At 39.5% G+C, this 21,588-nt stretch overlaps 1 protein-coding gene and 2 long non-coding RNA genes across 3 annotated transcripts; all 3 read right to left on the minus strand.

The window, feature by feature from the left end:
- Positions 1-213: 213 nt before the first annotated feature.
- On the minus strand, positions 214-1,529 carry foxl2l (forkhead box L2-like). The gene has a single exon (XM_028034343.1). The coding sequence runs from the start codon at positions 1,463-1,465 to the stop codon at positions 683-685; it is 783 nt and encodes a 260-aa protein (XP_027890144.1). The 5' UTR covers positions 1,466-1,529; the 3' UTR covers positions 214-682.
- A 5,151-nt stretch (positions 1,530-6,680) lies between these two features.
- Positions 6,681-8,555, minus strand: LOC114148429 (uncharacterized). The gene is made up of 3 exons (XR_003596281.1): positions 8,279-8,555; positions 7,550-7,797; positions 6,681-7,273 (listed from the first exon to the last, which is right to left on the minus strand). It is a non-coding gene; the product is annotated as an uncharacterized LOC114148429 (long non-coding RNA).
- An 8,172-nt stretch (positions 8,556-16,727) lies between these two features.
- LOC114148423 (uncharacterized) lies at positions 16,728-17,387 on the minus strand. The gene is made up of 3 exons (XR_003596280.1): positions 17,266-17,387; positions 17,047-17,156; positions 16,728-16,968 (listed from the first exon to the last, which is right to left on the minus strand). It is a non-coding gene; the product is annotated as an uncharacterized LOC114148423 (long non-coding RNA).
- Between the last annotated feature and the right edge of the window lie 4,201 nt (positions 17,388-21,588).

Consider the following 21,588-nt stretch of genomic DNA (forward strand, 5'->3'; position numbering starts at 1 on the left):
TCTATAATCGTAGAACGCAACAGCATCATTCAGCTGAACTTGTCATTTTGCATCGAAACAACTTTTTATTTAAATTCAAAGATGTGAGTTGCTTTAAAATATTTATGTTTTCTAGAAAAAAATGAACACTTATTTTACAATTGAACAATATTTTCAGAACATACAGGAATCAGACAATGAACGACAATATGCAAAACTAGTTTATTTAAACAGTGGTACTGAAGCATTCACAAACAAACAATATAAACGAGTCAGTGCATCAATAATGTAGCAGCTCAAAGAATTAGAACAATAAAAAAATCAGTAAATAACGTACATAAACAGCCTATTTCAGAGTTTTCTAAATAGAAAAATAAAAGTAAAATATGTAGGTTGACAACATTTTCCCTACACAACTGAGGAAAAAAATATCTGTGTAATTATTTCATGTCGTTCTGGGAGCTTAATCTATTTAATTTTGCACAACTTCAATTAAATCGGTTACTGTCTTTTTGAAACCACAGCCGTTGCGCCCCAAAAAGAAAGAAATGTTACAAATGTGTAAGAGCTAACATTTTAACGTGTGATTTCATTAATTCAACCATTAAATAGTGAACTTAACGAACTTGATGAACGTCGGCCAGCTGACCTGAAATAGTGACGCAAATGAACCGTGAGTCTGTGAACAGAAAACATGCAGTCCTCACTGCTCCGAGAAATAAACCAGCGGCGACTCCGCTTGCCGAGAGTAGGAAGTGAACTGCGGGCAAGGCACAGACATGGTGCCACCGTCCGGACTCACCGGCTGGGTCACTCCTCCGTAAGGGTACCCGTTGTGTGGAACCAGCACGGGCGGGTGGTAGGCCCCGTAAACGGAGGGATGGAAGTGTGGCGGCGGGCAGTAGGAACCGCCGATGGACAGACCGCGGGTGGATCCGGAGACGACCTGGGGCGCAGGGTACCCACTCGCCCAGGTGCCGCCCACATACGGCTGAAGGTAGAGAGACTCTGGATACTCCACAGGGTTTCCTGTCAGAAAAGGCAGGCTGGCGGGTCTATAGGGTCTCCGCACCCTCCTCCGGCGCCGGTAGTTCCCTTTCTCGAACATGTCTTCAAAAGCCGGGTCCAGCATCCAGTAGTTGCCCTTCCTGTCCGCCCCGCTGTCCCTCGGGACCTTGATGAAGCACTCATTAAGAGACAAATTGTGCCGAATGCTGTTCTGCCATCCTTTCTTGTTCTTCTCATAGTATGGGAACTTTGATATGATGTATTCATAAATCCCGCTCAAAGTCCTTCTCTTATCCTGGCTCTCTTTGATTGCCATCGCGATCAGAGCCACGTATGAGTACGGCGGCTTCTCCAACTGGACGGTCCCGTCCTCATACTCTGTTTCCTCCGAACCTTTGGACTCTGTTTGTGGAGAGCTGGAGCTGATATCCAGCAGCTGCATTTCCTGGGTCCCGAGGGTTTTCGCCTCTGCCGCCATGGCTCAGCTAGACTGTCCGCCTATGCGCTCCCCTGATGGAAACTGGAGTGTTTTGAGTGGCATGTGCGTCCACAGGTGCAGAAACTCCGCCCACAGGTGGCTAAAATGTAACAAGCGCCTTCTTTCATGTCACACAGCTCTCACGGTGTTTATGCCCAAGTGCGTGAATCTAATAAGAATGTTTTTGGTTAAAGTCACTGATCAAAGGATTGCTCTTTAATCACGTTCATTCTTCTGACTTTGAAGCGACTCTAGAAACAGCAGCTCTCGTTTGAAATCGGTATTTTTGTTTAAAAGTCGTTGACCAAGAGATGAGCATATAGAATCGTCTGAATAAGGAGTTTATTGCATTTTATTACAGTAGTTCTTGCTGATCCGTAACACTTTTGCAACCTGAACTTTATGTATTTTAAACTAGAGACAGGTTAATTCATTACAATGTCATTAAAAGATTTAATGACATTAAATCATTAAATTACTCATTTCAGTAATTCAAGTGATAAACCAGTCAGCACACATTTATTTTCTTTATCCAAAAATGACCAAAGTGCAAAATACACCAAAAATAAAATAAAATAATGAAACAAAAGCACAGAGAATAGCTTCTTAAACACGTGAAATGCCACGTGTAGACAGATAGATTGAATTCATAGTTTACAATTTTTGCTTTCAGCAAATAAAAACTCAATATTCTGTTTTTCAGAAGATTATATTACCTTACCTTTATATGTATATATATATCATTACTGTTGCTTGTACTCCTTTTCCTCCACATATTTTCCTTCCACTCAACTTTCCATTAATACAGCACCCTGCGAACAGCCAGCTTCTCTAGGAACAATGTCTTGTTTCTCATGAAAAATGCCAATGACTGTCCTAATGATGGTTATGGATTGAACGTGAGAAGTTATAATTTTCATCATGTTTCGTAAAATTTGATTTCTTTCATTTAAATAAAGTGCATTTGAGCAAAGTATTTTAAAGGCAAAAGCAGGAAATCAGTTGTGGATATTGTGATATTTCTCTGACTTATTAAGACAAAGAAGGGAAATTTAACCATTTGTGTTTCTGAACATTTTGTAAAGGCTTCAATAAACTGTTGACATTTATTTGTAAACAGACCAGCCAGTGTAAAATTTGATCTTGCTTCAGACAAATGTATGATAAATAATTTAAATATAGACACATCATTTGTTTGTGTCTATATTTTACTTTGATAGTAGAGAACAGACATTTTATAGTTTTACTTTGTGCCGACAATTGTCAGTTCTTTTAAAGCTTAAGTTTATGAAATTCTGCATTCATTCATGTGAATTACATAAAAATATTTAGCATGAGATGGATACTGAGTAGGAACTGGAGGGCTCTTGGAGGCCCCCTGCTGGCCTGGAGGTCTTAAGCAGCGATTCAATTTACGTTTGCCTGAAGCAGGCTATTCTACTGACTTATAAAACAGAGCTGATTCAAGGTGGGAGCCTTTAATAAAATTAGATTTGGGCCTGTCTTCCTGTTTAGACCATCATCACCCCCAACAGACTATAGATTTGGTAGAATCTGGGAGAGGAGACCAAGCTTAATTGGCTTTGATAAAAGCTTATTTTCTGCTGAGGTGTAATTTGTAATCAAACTGAGCTCCAACACAAAGAAAGGATTAAATTCGAGCAACAGATTGTAACTATGGTAACACAATAATCAAACGGTGATGATGATATTTAGCACTTTTAAAGAGTAAACTTGCCAATTCCTTTATATTAAAATTTTTACCCATTTAAAGTCCTTTATTTTATAAAGGACTTTAAATCCTTTATAAAATAAAGGATTTAAAGGATTAGTTTAAAAGTGTGTAATTTTTTAACTAATATTCTCTTTACCAACAAAAAAATTGTAAAAATGTAGATTCATGATCAGACCTTTATGGGACAAATAGTTTAGAGGTCCTAAACAGCACCTTAATGCCTTGGTTTCAGCTCTGTTAAATGTAATTCTAATATGACCTCACTTAAAGTTGTCTTTTCATTTTTTGTTTGACTGGAACTCTAAAAGTATCCATGAATATAACCCATTACAACACACAAAGACTCTTTTTTCCCCCACCTTTTCCATGCAGGAGATTTTCTTTTACACAGTACACATCTCTGGCAATAAGCTGCTGGGAATTTCCGTGGACATGGTTGAGAAGAACTTTAGCAGGTTTTCAAGTTATCAGCGCCCAACTTCCCACCCACGTACGGTGAGGTATGAACAGCGGGCCTGTCGATATGCTGAGGGAAGCAGATAATGATCGGCCACTCTGCCCAGGCAGTCTGTCTGTCTGAACTGATCTATAAGGGAGCAGCCAGGTGAAAAACAAACATCTCCCCCAGGCAAAGGGCATTTTTTAAATGATTATCTTTGGCGCAAAGCACATCTATTACAGTCATGTAATGCATGTTCAAACAAAAAGTGGATTGTGTAGGATAAAAAGATGGAAGTGTTGTAGTTCAGAATTAGAAATATTACCAATCTTCATCATTTTTACCAGGACCAATCGCGTCCATGCATACACAGGACGCCTGCTGCAGTCCAGATTGTGAGTTTGCTCAGTGCAAAGTTTTTATTTGTATTCAATGTGTGAACATAAAACAACTAACTTTAGGAAACCAAAGACAGATTCCCAAAGTTAGACACCAAATGAAAATAGAGACGGGAGGCTGTCTCTAATCATAATAACAATCACAATCATAATGAAACTGGATGGAAAAAACCTAATGTGCCCCTACAGAATAGTTCGCATAATGCACATAATGTGACCAGATGGACATATTTAACTTTGTGTAGTAATTAGAGTCAAAGGTGTTCCTATGGCATAATCAGTCAGTCTTTTCATGAGGTGAAAAGTGGTCACTGCAAGCTTGGGATCATGTTGTGAACAGGACAACAACCACCTTCTATCAGCAAGAAGAAAATTAAAAGTTGGACTATATGAATGCTAGCCAAGAAGAACTTCCAAACAGATTACAGGTGAACTTGGAGGTAGCTAAGATTTGTTCAATCTTGCTTTGCTTACAATTGTAAGCAAAGCAAGTCTTGAAATTGCCTAAATACATTTTAACCGGCTGCAAAGATCCCAACACACAAAATGGTGGATTTTTGTCAAGCCACATCATTTCTTTGTGCATGAACCCATAAACGATGCTTTCAAAGTAAACAGTGCCATTCCGTCAATGAAACGCGAAGGGGCTCGGTCATCAGTCTGCGGCTGCAACATGCACAATGTGTCTTGAATCGATGCCATCAAGACTTTCTGGAGCAAAACGAACTGGCCAGTGTCAGAAAGCGTGGTCCCACCACAGACACATCCGGGGCTCGTTCAACAGCATAAATACAAACAGCTAAAAACAAACATTCATCCTGGCAGGACCAGGGTAACTGAGGCTGCACCTCTGTTTTCTGTTTTCATAGGAAATGTGTGGGTTTGTCTCCCAAAACCAAAAGATTGATATTTGAACTCATGAAACATAACTAGAGAGGCAATTTGAAGCTACGAGAACAATATGAATCATTGACAGCCTAAAAATGAAAAGTAATCATTAAAAATGACTGAAGTTTATATTCTAAGTGGGACAAACAACAGGAAACCACAAAAACTTATTTAGGCAAATTACTGGACAAATTTGGAAAGACAAGTCTGCAGTTTGTCTTTGGGTAAAAGGACAGAAACGTTCACCTCCCAGAAAAATAAACTTCAAATGTAAACAACTGAACCGAGAAAAGAAGGAGGGACATGACTGATTCCATCTTGTTTTGTAGCTGATAAGCAGCCGTTTTAGAGCCGATCTCTGATCATCCGCAAGTCTTAAACATTTTACCTGCTTACAGGAATCAAAACAAGTTCTGAAATTGTCATGGATAAGCAAAGAATTGTACATTTTTTTTGTGAACGACATTTTCAGGGACCTGGCTGTTCTGTTACATTTGTCCAGATCTATTGCTATGGATCGCACACAACTGGTAAAATGTGGTGGTGCAGGCATCATGCTAGAGGGGATGCTTTTCTTTAGCATTTTCTATTTGTGAAATCAAATTGAAAATTGTAATGTTTCTCTTCCTCTTTAGTACTTTGTGTCAGTATTTTGCATAAAAACCCATTAAAATGTCACAAAGTGTGCCACATGGCAACATTTGGAAAAGTTCAAAGGGCATGAGCACCTTAGCAAATCACTGTAGATGTAAAGTATTTTTACGTTGAGCTGCTTTGTGTTTCCAAGCAGAAACATTTTGACCTTTTTCTTGTACTTGCTTCAACCAGGAAATTTCCTGCTGTCATACCAAGAATACCTTTTGCGGGTTAGAGCTGCAGCAATCCAGAACACCAACTCCCTTAAAGAGACCTGGTGGTTCAACACTTGGAGGGAGAATCCGACAGACGGTGGTTTGAAGACCAAAAAGGTCCAAAAGTCATAATCCTGAAAATTTTGCGCCACTTCCATTTTCTCAGGTCTGTTGTCTCATTGCTATCTTATGATTTCTCCTGAACATAGAACACAGCTGTAAAAACTACCTGCCTTTAGCTAATTTATCCAGTATGTTGTTAAGTAAACACCAGTTACTCAAACTATCCCAATAAGAATGAAAGAAACTGAATTCATGAACATAAATTTTGTAAACTTGCAAGCAAAAACAAAGAACCCCTGTTCCTCTCAGACTCTCCAGACCACAGATTACATTTTAAATATCAAACAGATAAAATTTAAATGAGGAAAAAAAACAAAGAACAAGGGTGGCTTGTTTGGACGGATTACCTGGACCAGGTGTTCTCTATAAATAGCATCTTGAAGCATAGAATATGCTTAGCAAAAATAGGAATTTAAACAACACAAAATACTTGTGGACCAATGTATTTATGTAGAAAGAGGAGATGTTTAAAATTAAGGGAGAACATTGTATTAGATATAAGCCAAACATATCATGTCAGACACGTTTATCTGGATGTTTTTGTGCTGATAATCTTGGTTTGCTTAGCAGGATTTAAAGCTCACCACAAACTATTCTGTATGTCGTATTAAAGAGTCAAACATAAAGTCATCTGCTCTGAATTTGGTTGGACTGTGTTGACAATAGTAAATAATTATGTTATTAATTTTCTTTATTAAAATCAATCAGCCTCAGATCACCAAGTTGAATAATTCACTGAATCCTCCCTGTCATTTTTTTAAAATAATGAAATGGAGCAACAAAACATTTGATACAAATCATCTCCATCTCACGGCTTTTCAGATCAGTAGTGGAAGTCGATCTCTGAATGAAATAACAAAACAAAAACCCCACGTCTAACAGCTCTTGGATGAACACGCACTGAAACTTGAGTCGTCTCCAGGACACCTGCAAAGCTGAAGCGGTGATGAAAGGGAACGAAAGCCCAGTGATGGGGGTTCGTTCTGCACAGCGGCAGGTTTTGTAGTTCTCAGCCGACCGTAGTCATTTCATGCTCAAGAAGCAGACTTCCTTAATCCACAAGATTAAAAACAATGACAAGCCAAACAGGCTTGGCTGTAAATCAAACTACAAATTAACTACATGTAAGTGTAACAGTAACTTATACAAGATAAATCTTTTTCTCTCTCTCTCTCTCTCTCTCTCTCTCCTCTGCCTCTGATTGTTGCCCATTGTTAGGTGTGGCTGTATCTCATGCAATGAAAATATGAGTGTCATGATCAGGTCACAATCCAGTTGACTTGTTCATCTCCTGAGAACATGTCACTCACTCTGCAGCGGTCTCGGTGACTGACTGTCAACCAGTCTTGCACCAGTCCTGTCCTGCCTGAACGCCTTTATTAGAAAAACACTTTTAGCTGCAAACTTCCCGAATCTTTATGTGTAAGCTGTTGAAATATGAATGCATGTTCATTTACACCCCCCGAACCCTCCACACACGCCTACACACACATACACTTTTTCCACATTTTGTTGAGAGCCACAAATTTTAAATTTTTCTTTCTTGCTTTTTTGGGGGGAGGGGGGTGGGAGGTGGCAGGAGGTGTGGGAGGGATTTAAAACAGTTTTAATTTTTTTAAACATGAATTCTCACCACCTTTGCATATTTACCTCTTTCCAAATAGCTCAAGCTCAGTCAGATCAAATGAAGAGCCTTTATCAAAATGAAAGATTAAGTCTTGCCCCAGATTCTTAGCTGTAGCTCTGGCTGCATGTTTAGTTGTCCTGCTGACAGATGAACCTCCATTCAGTCTCAAGTTGAGCCTCTAGCAGCTTTCCTTCAGGTTTGCCCCGGTGACGAAAAGCAGTCCCGCTGCACTCGTCTGCCTCCGCCATGTTGTGTCAGAATTAAGGATTCGCTGCATGTGCACAACAAGAAAGAGCTTTTGTATTTCAATTCATGATGTAAAATTATTGATCAAGTTAAATGAGGAGTTCAAACAAAATCAAATTTTAATACAATTTGAAAGGAAATACAAGGAGGTCATTTTCACAAGATGTAGAAATATGGGTGAGAGATAGTACTCATGTGTATATGTAAAATGAGGCATGTGGGTATGGATGTAAGGATGTATATATTTAGACATGTGAACTCAGATAAGATGGAAAATTAATTAACATGTCATTTTCTTAATTTTTTTAAAATAACGAGGTCCATCTGAATATATTGTATGTGTTTATGGGGTAGGAGTTCATAAATTTATTTCTTCTTCCGACTCCTTTTCAAGCAGTGGTACAAAAATATGAGTTTTCATATTCCTTGTTCATGTGTGGGATTTTGTACTTCTATCCTGTTCGAATGAGGCATAGAGCTGTAGTTTTCCTTCCCACATAACTCACTGCTGGTAGAGCAGAAAGTTCCATCGTCATCCTGGCTTCTTCATCATCCTTGCTTTGTCCCTTCAGTCTGTCTGTGGACTGCAGACAAATTTTTTTCTGACTTTACCCAAATAAGAAATGGCTTTCTTCTCGTCACTCTTGCACAAAAGCCAGATCAAACTCTTCAGAAAGTGCCTTTATTTACTGATGGACGCTGTTGTTTGTCATAGATTTTATCTAGTGGTATCTCAGTAAAGGTGCCTGCGTGCAAGTGAAACTGAAAACCAGTTATTTTCAGTTCTTTTGAGGTGCATAATTTCGTTGATATTGTAAATCCGTTTAATTTCATGGTTCACTCTAAACACCTCCAGTCTATCTTCTACTCGCAAGCTTTTCCTCGAGTGAGCGTTCTGTCTTGTTTGACCTTTATAACTGACAAAGATATCAGCTTATGGGGTTTGTAGTGAAAACAACATTGTGTCTATCTGTTGTCGTTTCTCAAAATAACTTTTCTGCCAAGATAAAGTCAACATGGATTCCTGAGTGATGGATTGCAAAGATGACGCTTTGTTTTTTCCACTGGCGTTTTGAAAGCAAAATTCAGGCAGCCTTCTGTGTAGAAACTAAAATCATCTCATCAGTGGCAAACAAAATATCCACTCTGATATTTTTCCAGAATGCTAGAACTGGTTTCCGATTTAGATTTTGAACCCTGTTACTGCTGCTCAGCGAAAATGACTGTGCCCAGGTTGGCTGGCTTGGCTCTTGCAGGTTCAACCTGCTGCCACATGCGTGCCCCACGCTGAAAGCTGTCTATGCAAAGATCTGCCTCAGCATTACTTTTCCGTTCTCACCTCTTTTCCACGGAACAGCTGAGAACACAGAGGCCAGCCTGAGACAGCAGCAATGATTGTGACAGCACACTGACAAATGATTTCTATCTAACTCAGAGCCTCTCCCACTTGTCAGGAGACACACGCAACTGAAGTGAGATTGCATTTATAAGATAACGACGCTGCCAAAAGACACTGTTCAAGCCTAAACAAATGCATGTTGCTTCAGGCTTTTTTTTTTTTTTTAAATTTCACTTTACTTGGCAGTATTTTCAGCTTCCATCAGATCAAACTAAATATGCCCCCCCCCCTGCCCCCTAACTTTCAAAAAACACAAGTAGGCACTTATTACTAAGTTTATCGCCAGGGTAAACCGCATAGCTTTCAAGAAACAAAACAATGCACAAGATAAGCAGATTATACTTGATGTAGACAAAAAGAAGATAGATATTTGACCTATCTTTTAAATAAACAATGCACTGCGTTATGAAGCACTCTACATGTTAGTGCCGTGCTCAGTAATTGTTGAAGCGATACACAATTCTCCACCTGGAGCCCAAATAACTGGTGTACTTTTAACTCTCTACCGCCATCTTGTGGAGTTAGGGTAAAAAAAAAGAAAACATTGTTTCACACACCAGCCTGCAAGGATAAGAGGATGCAGCCAATGGATGGATGGATGCAGGAGAATATGAAACGCTAGCTTAGAGCTAGAAGCGCCTCAATAGACGGGGCTAACCAACTTCAAGGCCTTGTTCACATTTTTATTCCTCTGAAACATAAGATACTTTTAGAAAATTATTAAAAAACTAATTTGATCAGTAAGTCGTTTTACTGATGAAACACAAACGCTGAAAACCAGGCCCACTGCATTATAATGTTCCCACCTCTGACTTCACTATTTTAGGATGATGTAATGTCCTTTGACTTCCAAACATGCTGTGTTTCATTGCGCCCACACAAAAAAAGCTTTAGCCTCATCTACCAGACCATGTTCTTAGTGTTTCACAAGATTGTCTAAGTGTTTTAAACAGGTTTTTACCTGCTTTTCCTTCTGCAGGGGGAGGGCTGCGTGATGAGTTGTTCTTTCCACCCCCCCAGATTATGACGCCTACAGTCTTCACTGAAACCTTTGGTAGTTTAGAAATTCTTCTGTAACCATTTTTATGTTTTTTTACAGCCAAAAATTTTGCAATGGTCTTGTGAGACCTCACAGGTTTTGTCCATCATGAAATTTGTGATCCAATAAACAAGCTAGTGGTTCAAATTCTTCTAGAGGTCAATGCTGCTTTATTGTCAATGAGGCTGTAAAGCTGCTCCTGATAAATCTATATATAAGGGCTTGAATTTTTTATCTAATTAGTAAATTACAGAAATAATTGTGTATTCAGAACCTTTCTCGATTCCCTCATTTCTAGCACACCGGTAACATTAATGCATTTACATTCTACGCCGATAGGTGGCGGTAATGCGCCTGAATGTTTCTAGCAGCCAAGACGATTATGAGAACTCAGTACCGGAAGCAATGTAAAAGTTCACATGACTGGTCATCAGTTCCTTACTACATAAAAAATACTTAATGCATCGAATTCGATAGACACGCAATTACATTGATATTAAATTCACAAATTAATTACATTAGCATTGCCCTCCACTAACATATGTATTCCTGACGTGACATTCGACGTCATGAATAAATAAATAAATCCTAACTCTGTATTTTCAAACTTATAATTTTAAATATTTGAGATCAAATTAATATATTGAATCCCATAATTAATCCCCGACTCTGACTTTCTAAAGACTTATAAAGCAGCAGCTTTGTTTTTTATTTTTTGATTAAGCAGACTTGCATTTATTATAATACACAATCATTTTTCTGAACTTCTTAACTTTCTCAAGGCAAAAAGTCTTTAATAATAAAATGCCGTTTTATTAAAGTGTTTAAAAAAATTCTGTCAGAAGGGGGCAGCAAAGTGTAACTTAACATCACCACTTAGAGCAGGAATAACTTTAGTTTTAGTGCTGCTTGTGGAATTATTGTATCTTACAGAGTTTTGTTTTTAATAAATCTGAAATCCTATGCAACATGGCTGACTCAGTTGTTTTACATTTGTAATCAATTTTTATTTCAAATGTGCTTTATATAGTTGCTCTGAGCCAGCAAAAAGGCATGTAAGAAGGACTGTCATTCATGTGGAATTGGAGTAGATTTATGCCGATCATGACCTTATACCATGACCTCAGACATCAAACACAATGACTAAAAATGATCCTTTATGGGATTGATGCCCTGCAGGGAGCGTCCCATCATAAAGATCATCAAAACAAAGGGGTCTTCTTACCCTGAAAGCACTTTGGTGCTTGAAAAATGTTTTGTGTTTGGCGCTGTGGGGACTACATAGTTTAAATGCTCCTAAACGGGTGGGGGTGTGACAGGTTTGGTAAACAACATCCAGCGGTGGACCTGGTAACACCTCCACCCTCTATCCCATCGCGTCCCCTAACATACAGCTTTGAAGTCAAAGACGGGAGTAAAATGTCACCAAGGAGTCTTTGGGATTCATGTGAAGAGCCACAAAAACAACACTTCATCAGGGGCACCATTCAGACTGGTGACCAGCAATATATGGGGAAATTCAAATGAGAAGCATTGTGTGAGGTAAAAGCCAAACAGATTTGTCTCGTCCCCGGCCCCTTCGTCCTCCTTACCAACTTTTTTTCATGAGAGACTTTGATGGGGAGAAGATGACGGAAAAACAAAGCGGCGAGTCTCAATTGAGTTCAAATAGAAAGTAGGTTGTAGTGAAATGAGTGGGTGGGACAAAGATGCCGCAGTTAGACATAAAACAACAATTGGGCCAGTGCATCAATCTGTCAGAGACAGGAGAGAGGAGGGAGAGTAATCAGGATGAGAAGACATGCAGCACAGGTCAGAAAACACTGAGAAAAGTTTAGTTCTCTTTAGAGAATCTTCCCCCTGCTCATCCTGCAGTGTTCATCCCAGGCCCCGTCCTCCTAAAATGCTGACATATTGGCTGCACAACCCCTTAAAGAGTCTCCAAACCCCCCACCCAGCTGCCTTCATGTGCTAGGACTACACAGACAACCTGGACCCCAGACCATGACATACGGAGGACAGGCCAAGTGACCCGCTCTTTAATGTGCTACCCAGCTGGAAGTCAACTGGATTGACTCATAGGGCATTCTGCCACCTCATACTACCTGCCGACTCCTTCTTAAGCTACAAATATAGCTCAAAACAGACAGAAACATCCAATTTATGAAATTCAAATCCCAAAAAGGAATGATATTTCCTTATTTTGATTATATGAAGCCATTTAGATATGTGAATATCCTCAGTAAAGCAAGTAAAGACAGGAATTATGTGGTTGTGGTCTTGCAGACGTCTTTTGCTTCTTTGGGAGCAAGTAAAAAAGAATATTTGGATAATCCACCACCAGTTTTGTGGAACTGGGAAGGACAAACTAACGTAAAAAGTCTTAACGTAAAAAGTCTGATTGATTAGAAGCTAATCAATCCAAATGACAAGGGATTGTTGTAATTTGCAGATCACGGTGCCTTTAATCTGTTACATTAGACAAAACAGTTTAATTACAACATATTCTTGTTTCCTGTGTTTTATGTCAAATGAATAAAGTATTCACACCTTTTCAACTTTCCCATGTTTTATCTCAGAGAACATAAAGTAGTGCATAATCGCAATGTGGGATGAAATTGATATAAGGATGTCATCTTTTTGGGCAAATATTGAAAAATCAAAAAACTTTCCCATTTTTGTTGCAGTATAACACTGAAGCTGAAGTCAGACAGATAGTGATTTTCATGCTTTACTACACTTTATCAGTTTCTCAGCTGGACTTTGAATAGGCCACTCTAGAACAGAAATAGACGTTGGTCTAAGCCCTGGCTGCATGTTTAGTGTTGTTGTTGTGATGGAGGGTGAACATCAGCAACAGTCTCAAAACTTGTGGAGCTTCTATCAAGTTTTCCTACCATCCATCTTCCCCGACCCTGCTGAGGGAAAACATCCCCACAGCATGACACTGTCACCTCCATGTTACACCAACCGGATGGCAATTCAGGGTGCAGTGGGAAATTTTTTGACTACACATAGAACATTGTATACAGGCTAAAAAGTCCCTTTTTCTACATATTTGATGTGTCCCCAACATGGTTTGTGACAAATTTCAAACAGGACTTATATTTTTCTTTCAATAGTGGCTTTCTTTTTGCCAGCCATTCAAAAAATACTAGGACTAATAGTTGTTGATAGATTCTCCCTCCTAAGATGTGATGGTTCAGTATTGTTCTCTAGCAAACCTCTGACACATTCACAGTACAAATGCATTTACGCTGAGACCCACCATTGGAGAAACTCTATTTAGTTAGTAAAATCTGTTTGCACAAGGTTTAATTTAGTATCAGAGTAAAAGGGGCAGAATGCAAATACGATGCACTTGTCTAGATTTTCGTTTCTATAAGTTTTTGAAAACTGAATACAACTCCTTCAACAATTGTTCCTTTACATTTGTTCACAACTTACACGAATAATGCAATGTGGTCACAGTGTAACAAAATGAGGAAAAGTTAAAGTGACACAAATTAAGAGCAAGGAGCACTGGAGTAACACAAACATTTCATGAACGATGTCTGCCCAGGCATGCTGCTATAACACCGAATATTCAGACATCTTACAAAATAACCCAACAAGAAATAGCAGACATTTTAAAACTGCATTTTGAACATACAGATTTCTTTTATTCACTTCTAATTGGAAAAATAATAAAACAACTACATAGCCTACAAAGCATATTGGTAGAGTATTATATTGTATGTTCAGATGGAGTAAACATTTAGTAAAACAACTCTAGGAAGCGGTAAAATTGTGTCATGGCGCTTTATACCTGCCTACGATCTTTTTGCCATCGCGCTAATGAAAGTGGAGATAAGGTCTCAGCAGCTACCGACCTGACCCAACAATAGCAGAGCTTGGCCTGGCGAGTCGTAGCAGCCAGAGCTGGAGAATGAACAGGTGGTCATTAAAACTGCTGCAGAGCCCTCCAAGACAATGCGAAGGGCAGGGAGGCCAGAGAAGAAAGTGGAAGACAAAAGGAAAGAGATAGAAGAGTAAGTAGAGGGTGGGGAGCGTTTGATGCCTGGACCGTGTGCTCCTTAGTTCAGTCTGAGGATTGTGCTTCAGAGCGGATGTGTTAACAGTTTCAGGCTCAATGGAGGGAGAAATCCCCACAAAGCGAGGTGTACAAATATTGTGGGAAATCCGTCCGCTCTTTAATATTTCATGAAGGCCCACAATCTATTCATAGGACTCCATTCCTTTGGAGGGGCCCACATTCAGGCTCACCCCGCAGGCTCAATGGGCAGCCCTTAATTGAGTGCCCGCTCATTCTTCGTCTCCCTGGCAGATTGTTCCCCATGAAAGCCCCCGGCTCTTCATCCTCCTCTTCTTCTCCATGAGAGGGGTGAAAGAAAAGGGGGCATGCCTTGCTGGTGGTGCATGTGGGAGGGAGGAATAAGCAAAGGGGCAGAGGTGGGGGGTAGGTGTGGATCAAATGTGATAATAGGGCAAGAGGTAGTGTCCTGAGATGTGGGGGCAGGGGGCTAATCCTCGGGATGGGTGACGGAGGGGGGTGGCAAGGCAGGAGTGTTGTAACGTGTCTGTGGGTTGGTGTCTGAGGGCTAAGCATGATTGTGGATGTAGGATTGATTGGCAGGTTAATGCTGCGTCCCACATAAAGGGAAAGTCTGTTTGAGATTACATGTTCTTTTTTATCTCTGCTGCTGCATCAAAAGTTATGAGGAAGACTACATCCTCAATGTCCAGGTTTTCACTGGCGATGTCGTATAATTAGTCTGCAGACCATAATTTATAGATGAGGTAAAAGTTTCAGAAATCTGAGAAACAGATTACATTATACGGGAATATATTTCCTGATCTTATTTTTCTATACCATGTATGACATGAATAATTCTCAAAAGCACTGCTGTAGCAAATCCTATGCTTGTCTTCTACCCTCTGTTGGAGAACGTAAGTATTACAGTACATGTTTTAGTCGAGATCCCAAGATGGCTGCACACACCTTTTTTTTAGCAGTTACTTTTAATGGAGTACAAAGTGTTTTTGGAATGGTGAGAGTAAATCAAATCTAAAAAAATTGGATCATTCATAAAAATAAGTCTTTAATGAAGACTGACAATGTACATTGACTTCATGTACAACCTTTTATTGTCAACCTGTGGTCAAATAGTGATAGATTGGGCAACTTTTCTATATACATCAGTTATTTTATTAAACTGTCTGAACTCTTAGAATTATTAAATATTCACACTAAACTGTAGTTGTTAGGTGCGTCATAAAACCTTAAAGATTAATATCTACTTCAAAATAGAGATAATATTTTTATCTTTGGACACCAATATCTTTAGCCCATAGTATTTCTATTACCTCACCTTAAGTGTTAGGAACAATAGAGTGATTTTAGATCAGGTTATTTTCTTTATATGATTTGTCCTGGACAAAACTGATTAAAAAAACTACCCCGTCCCAAAGGGGGTCATATCTCCGATCGCTCCAGTATATGTCTTCACATTTCACATGTTTTATGCTACAATACCTGAAGCTGCAGGATCTGGGGGAATGATGACTGCAGCAATGAATAGGATAACATGCTCTAGACCAGGGGTCCTCAGTCCAGGCCTTGAGACCTCAAGTCCTGGAACTTTTAGATGCGAGTCAAATAATCAGGTCTCTAGCAGAATTCGGGAGAACTTCCCTGCATGCTGAGGAGGTGATTCAGCCATTTGATTCAGGTGTTTTGGAAGAGGTCAATTATTGGGAGATATTTGAGTTTACAGTTAAAATAAATATAAAATAACACATCTACGTAATTTTTGACTGAATGAAGTCTTCTCATCATGTCATGTCTGCAGTCGTCCTGGTTCTAAATTATGTGATCAGAGCCATAAAGCATGTATGTCTGAAGGTTTTTCACCAAGTAACACACACACACACACACCCACACACACACACACACACACACACACACACGCGCACACACAACATTTACCAGGCACAGTAAATGAACAAGCCCTTCATTGAAAGACAGAATAAGAAGTAGTGTTCAAAACCACTTCATGTGGATGTGTGAGCTGAAGCCTTGCAGAGAAACACGATCACCGCGTCATAAATTTACACCTCCGCAGGGAGCGCTTCACCCGGTCTACAGTTGAATCGGCGCACTGCCTCAAGGTGGACGACCAACTGGGAGCCTGACCTCAGGGCTCGACTGCAGTCAGGGCTCCTGAGGGCCTCCAGCTGCAGCTCAGGCTCCTGATCCCTGATTAAAGGTCATCCCGCTTCTTCTAAGGGCCTGTAAGACCCTGGGAGCCCGGCTCACTCTTAGTGACACCCCTTCTCCACGCCAATGTGTGTCCAACAGGCTTATGCTGGCTGGTGATGGGTGGAGAGGACCTGCAGAGAGGAGAAAAGCCTCCACCTCTACTGGCATTCCCCCCCTCGCCCCCCCCCCCCAAACACACACACATACACACACACACACCGCCACACATACACACAGAGAAATCATGCTAGAAGCTGCATACACAGACACTGGATGCATAATTTATCCTGGTGGTACCACCCCTGGGATCCAACACAAGCACCCCCCTGGTGGAGTGTGGCAAAGCCATGCTAAATGGATTGTGCAGAGGAAGAGATTTAAAGCTTTCATAGTGCTTAGTGTGTTCCAGGCGGCTGCATCTTAGGGCTTTGATGGATTGTTCTCAGGTTCATTTCAGGATTTTCGTGGGAGATTTTGGAATTGTCATGGACGTACACTGGAATTTGAAAACATAGGTATAATTTAAAATTTTAAGGGGAATGTTTGGACTCTTTCTGTTTTACATTTTGATCACCTCAGATTCAATGTCACCAAATAACAGCAAAATGATCACGATGTAGCTAATCTTGCTGGTATGAAAACACCAGAATACTTCAGTCAGAGTTCACCTGTAACTTAACTTTCCTTTGAAGACAAAAGTTTTAAAAAAGTTTAACAAGATTGAATTAGAATGATGAGTCTTGTAACATGATTGCATTGTGCTTATTAACCTAACAAGTGTAGATTATTAAACCTTAATCCTTGGAGGCCCCCAGCTTCAGGAACACTTAAATCCAATCATCTCCGGATGCAGGACACTCCTGCCGCTCAGTTCCTGGGCCTTTGTATCAGAGGGTATTAACACCACAAGTATCGTCTGAGACGGAGATGCCCACATTATAACAGAACTGCTGACTGGATTGTCTGAATGCTCTAAGCAGGGGGAGTTTTATTTACCAGTGCAAGACTTTCCGCAAGTCCAAACTGTTTAATATACTTTAAAATAGACCAAAATATAAAAAATACACTGAAATGCAGATATTTATACATAGTGAAACTTAAAAAATATTTTTTCGCAATGAATCAATAGACACATGTTTAATTCTGGTCAAATGAGGAAGAATAGACAAAAATAGACAACTTTCTTATATATATATATATATATATATATATATATATATATATATATATATATATACAGTACAGACCAAAAGTTTGGACACAACTTTTAATTCAATGAGTTTCCTTTATTTTCATGACTATTGACATTGTAGATTTACACTGAAGGCATCAAAACTACGAATAACACATCTGGAAATATGCACTAAACACAAAAGTGTAAAACTACTGAAAATAGCCCTTATATTCTAATTTCTTCAAAGTAGCAACATTTTGCTGTGATTACTGCTTTGCACACACTCTGCATTTTCTTGATGAGCTTCAAGAGGTAGTCACCTGAAATGGTTTTCACTTCATAGGTCAACCTGCCCTGTCAGGTTAATAAGTGGGATTTCTTGCCTTATAAATAGTCATGAAAATAAAGAAAACCCATTTTAATTAGAAGGTGTGTCCAAACTTTTGGTCTGTACTGTATATATATATATATATATATATATATATATATATATATATATATATATATATATTATTCAGGTCCAAGCTAAATAATAATCATTTTAATGTTTAGTTTTTGAAAATAAATATGTAATTTTTAGTTTGGCAAAAAGACATTTTTAAAAAAGTATTTTAACAAAAATATTTATCTAACTAAATATTTAATTTAATTTTAGTTCAGACCTAAATATTTAGTATGTAAGTAAATATATTTTATAAATGAAACATTTAGCTTATGAATTTAATATTTAGATTGGAACTACTGCATTTATAAATGTAAGAATAACATGGTGAAAACAATATGACTTTGAAAAATGAGCACTCAGTTTTTTCCTCCATCATAGGCTAATTAAACCAAAAACATTGCTGTTTACTTGCTTTTACAGTGTAACTTCACAAATGACACCCCTTAAACTCACCGATGGCAACTCTTAAAATCCACAACAGCCTTGGAAGTATTTGCCTATACTGTCTGTCCCCAGGGGTGGATCTGCATCATTTCACACACAATACGCCATACCCCTGATCAGAACCATCTCCTGCTATTTGGTGCCCACAATCTTGATTTGACCACGCTCGTTGTGCGCTATTATTACCCCTAGCAACCGTTGCCATGCTGCTGACACTCAGACTTCTATGTCATCATGGGTGGAATTCTTGTTCCTTTGAAGTCTGTGTCATGAAGCTCTTCAAAGGATGATTGGTGATATCATAGTCCATGACATCACCAACTGCATGTAATTATTGCCAAAGGATTTATTACCAAAGTTCAAATCAGAGTGTGAGACCTGCCTGGAGTCAGCAAAATCGAAATGGAGATAGAGCGTGAATTTGTAAGTGACCTTTTGTGGCAAGTGATCGAGAAGGTTGCCAACGCACCTACTCTGCATCATGTCAGAAGAACCTTTGAGGGCGTCCATGATGTCCTCTTGTATCTAATTATGGGAGAAATTGAGGAATTAGATCTGGAAGTCTTGACTGCAATGTCAGAAGAGCTAAGTGAGAATATCTTCCAAAGCATCGCCAGCGATTCTTTTCAATTTGCTAGCGAATTGCATTTATTTACATCACTTACATACCCAGAAGTGCATCGAAGGTTAGTGAGAAAGTTCAAGCGTCACCTGGAGAATCCCATTCCTCCAGAACCTACCAAAACGAAGAGATTTTTCTCATCTGTCAGAGCAAAGATCAAAAAGATTTTCTTTGACAGCGAGAGCTTATATTCAGATGAAAACTGCCTGAGTGACAGTTTTTCTGAGTCCACTGATCCTGAAGGTACAGAACCAGTGCAGGATGGCACAGACAAGAGAATCAGACGTGGAACAAAAGCAGAACGTGAAAGAATGGTAAGATTAGTTCTTTGGAAGCTAATTAGTAGGGCTAGTTATAGATCAGTCACGGCATATCAAATGAAAGACAGGGCACAACTCCACATTAGGCTTTTTGGAGTACTCTGGAAAGAACTAAAAGATCTAGACTTCGTCATTTTCCCTAAGATGGACAAAAAACTCAGTGCAGACATCTACCAACTTCTAAGTGGAAATGACGATATAGTAAGGGAACGGCTTTTTTACCTCATGACAATGAACGACCCAATTGTTGATTTCAAGATTGTCACTTGTTTCAAAAGAACCCTGGCACATCCCAGAAAAGCTCATCTCCGACAAAACTGTCTGAAAATTGCTTGGAAACATTTCCGAAATGTTGTCTGTAACATGTTCTGTCTTAAACGAGTTCATCCATACTCAAGAAGCCCTGAGCCTACGCCATCAACTGAACCCCCGACAGATTCAGTTGATGACTATGAAGGGCAGGACGCAACTGAATCCCCTGTCAGTGAACCTGAAACCTCAGAGCTGTTACAGCACAATTTCCCAGAACCTCAAAACTCATCCATGACACCTGTGGAGTGTGCCGAACATACACGCGTAGAAAGTGAAGACGTTGTGTCTGGGACATTCTGCAAAGTGCATCCTGATCTTGCTGCGTTAATTGCTGTGTGCCGTCCAATTTTTATACGGGTGGGTTCTTGTAAATCATGTTCTGGAAAATCCTGGAAGCCAACAGAGCACGAATGAAGACCCTACAAATTTGAACCTTTGTGATCTGGTTTCGGAAGATCTGGAATGATGAGGAAGCACACAATCCTGATCGGCTGAATGTTTGCTGAATGTTTCATGGTGTTTCTTTTTTAACCTTTGGCAAACTTTGTCTGCAAAAAATTGCATGTCAGTTGTCATGACAATTTGTCTTGTTATTTTTGTTTTTCCTTTTTATTGTCTTTCAAAACAAACAAATAAATAAATACATATTCAATTATGTAGTTAATTAATTAATTGACCTATTAATCAATCAATGAATCAATGAATGAATGAATGAATGAATCAATCAATCAGTTGCTTGCTGGGTTGGTTGATTGATTGATAGATAAATTAATAAATGTCCACTATATATCCAGGATGAAGTTCAAGAAATGTTTTCTGAATGTTCCATCCTGCTGGGTCCAGAATCATGAATGTGAGTTCATTTGATAAATTTAATCTCACTGTACTCACATTAAATTAAATTTATTAAGTTCATTCATAAATTACTCTTACATGGATGGCTGGTTAAAAAGCAGGACTGCATAGCGGAGTATTTTCTCTTACATGGACTAGTGGATAGTTAAGTAGCAGAGTGACATGGTGGCAAGCTGCTTCCCCCACAACCCCGCTAGCCAGAAAATGTTCAATAAATGTTGCCTGAAAGTTGAACATTCAGTGTTCAGGAATGGAGGTTCACGTTGATCGAACATTTACTTGCTGTAAGAAAAGAAAAGTTTTTCTTCGGGTTCAATTCCCGACCCGGGGTCTTTCTGCATGGAGTTTGCAGGTTCTCCCTGTGCATACGTGGGTTCTCTCCGGGTACTCCGGCTTCCTCTCACAGTACCCGTATTGTGAGAATTTAGAGTTAAATGGAAAATTTAGAGAGTGTGAGTGTGCGTGTGCATGGTTGTTTGTCTTTGTGTTGCCCTGCGACAGACTGGTGACCTGTGCAGCGTGTACCCCGCCTCTCGCCTGAAATGTCTCGCTAACGATAGGCACCATTAGGGACAAGAGTGTACATAAAATGGATGGATGGATCTTATGACCGTTCTTTATTCTTGTCTTGGTAGAAACGGTGTGCACTCCTGGCGTTCTTTAGACATTCTCTCGGCGTCAGCTATGTGCTGTTGGTAGTACTTTCCACCTCAGTAGACAAGAGATTGCCTACTGTTGATCGGTGCTCTTCCAGCAGGAGGGAACTCTATAACTTGCTTGTAGTGAACACAATTAATGTTCAGCCTTTTCACTGCAGATGCTGGGCGTTTTCAGGCTTCATGGACCAAAGAAGCAGCCTATAAATTAATTCTGCTAAGTGGCAGTTCACAATCCCCCTAATTATTTATACTTTTTCCATTGGTCGGGGTGTCACTTAGATAAAC

The sequence above is a fragment of the Xiphophorus couchianus genome, chromosome 1, assembly GCF_001444195.1.
Source record: "Xiphophorus couchianus chromosome 1, X_couchianus-1.0, whole genome shotgun sequence".
Lineage (NCBI taxonomy): Eukaryota > Metazoa > Chordata > Actinopteri > Cyprinodontiformes > Poeciliidae > Xiphophorus > Xiphophorus couchianus.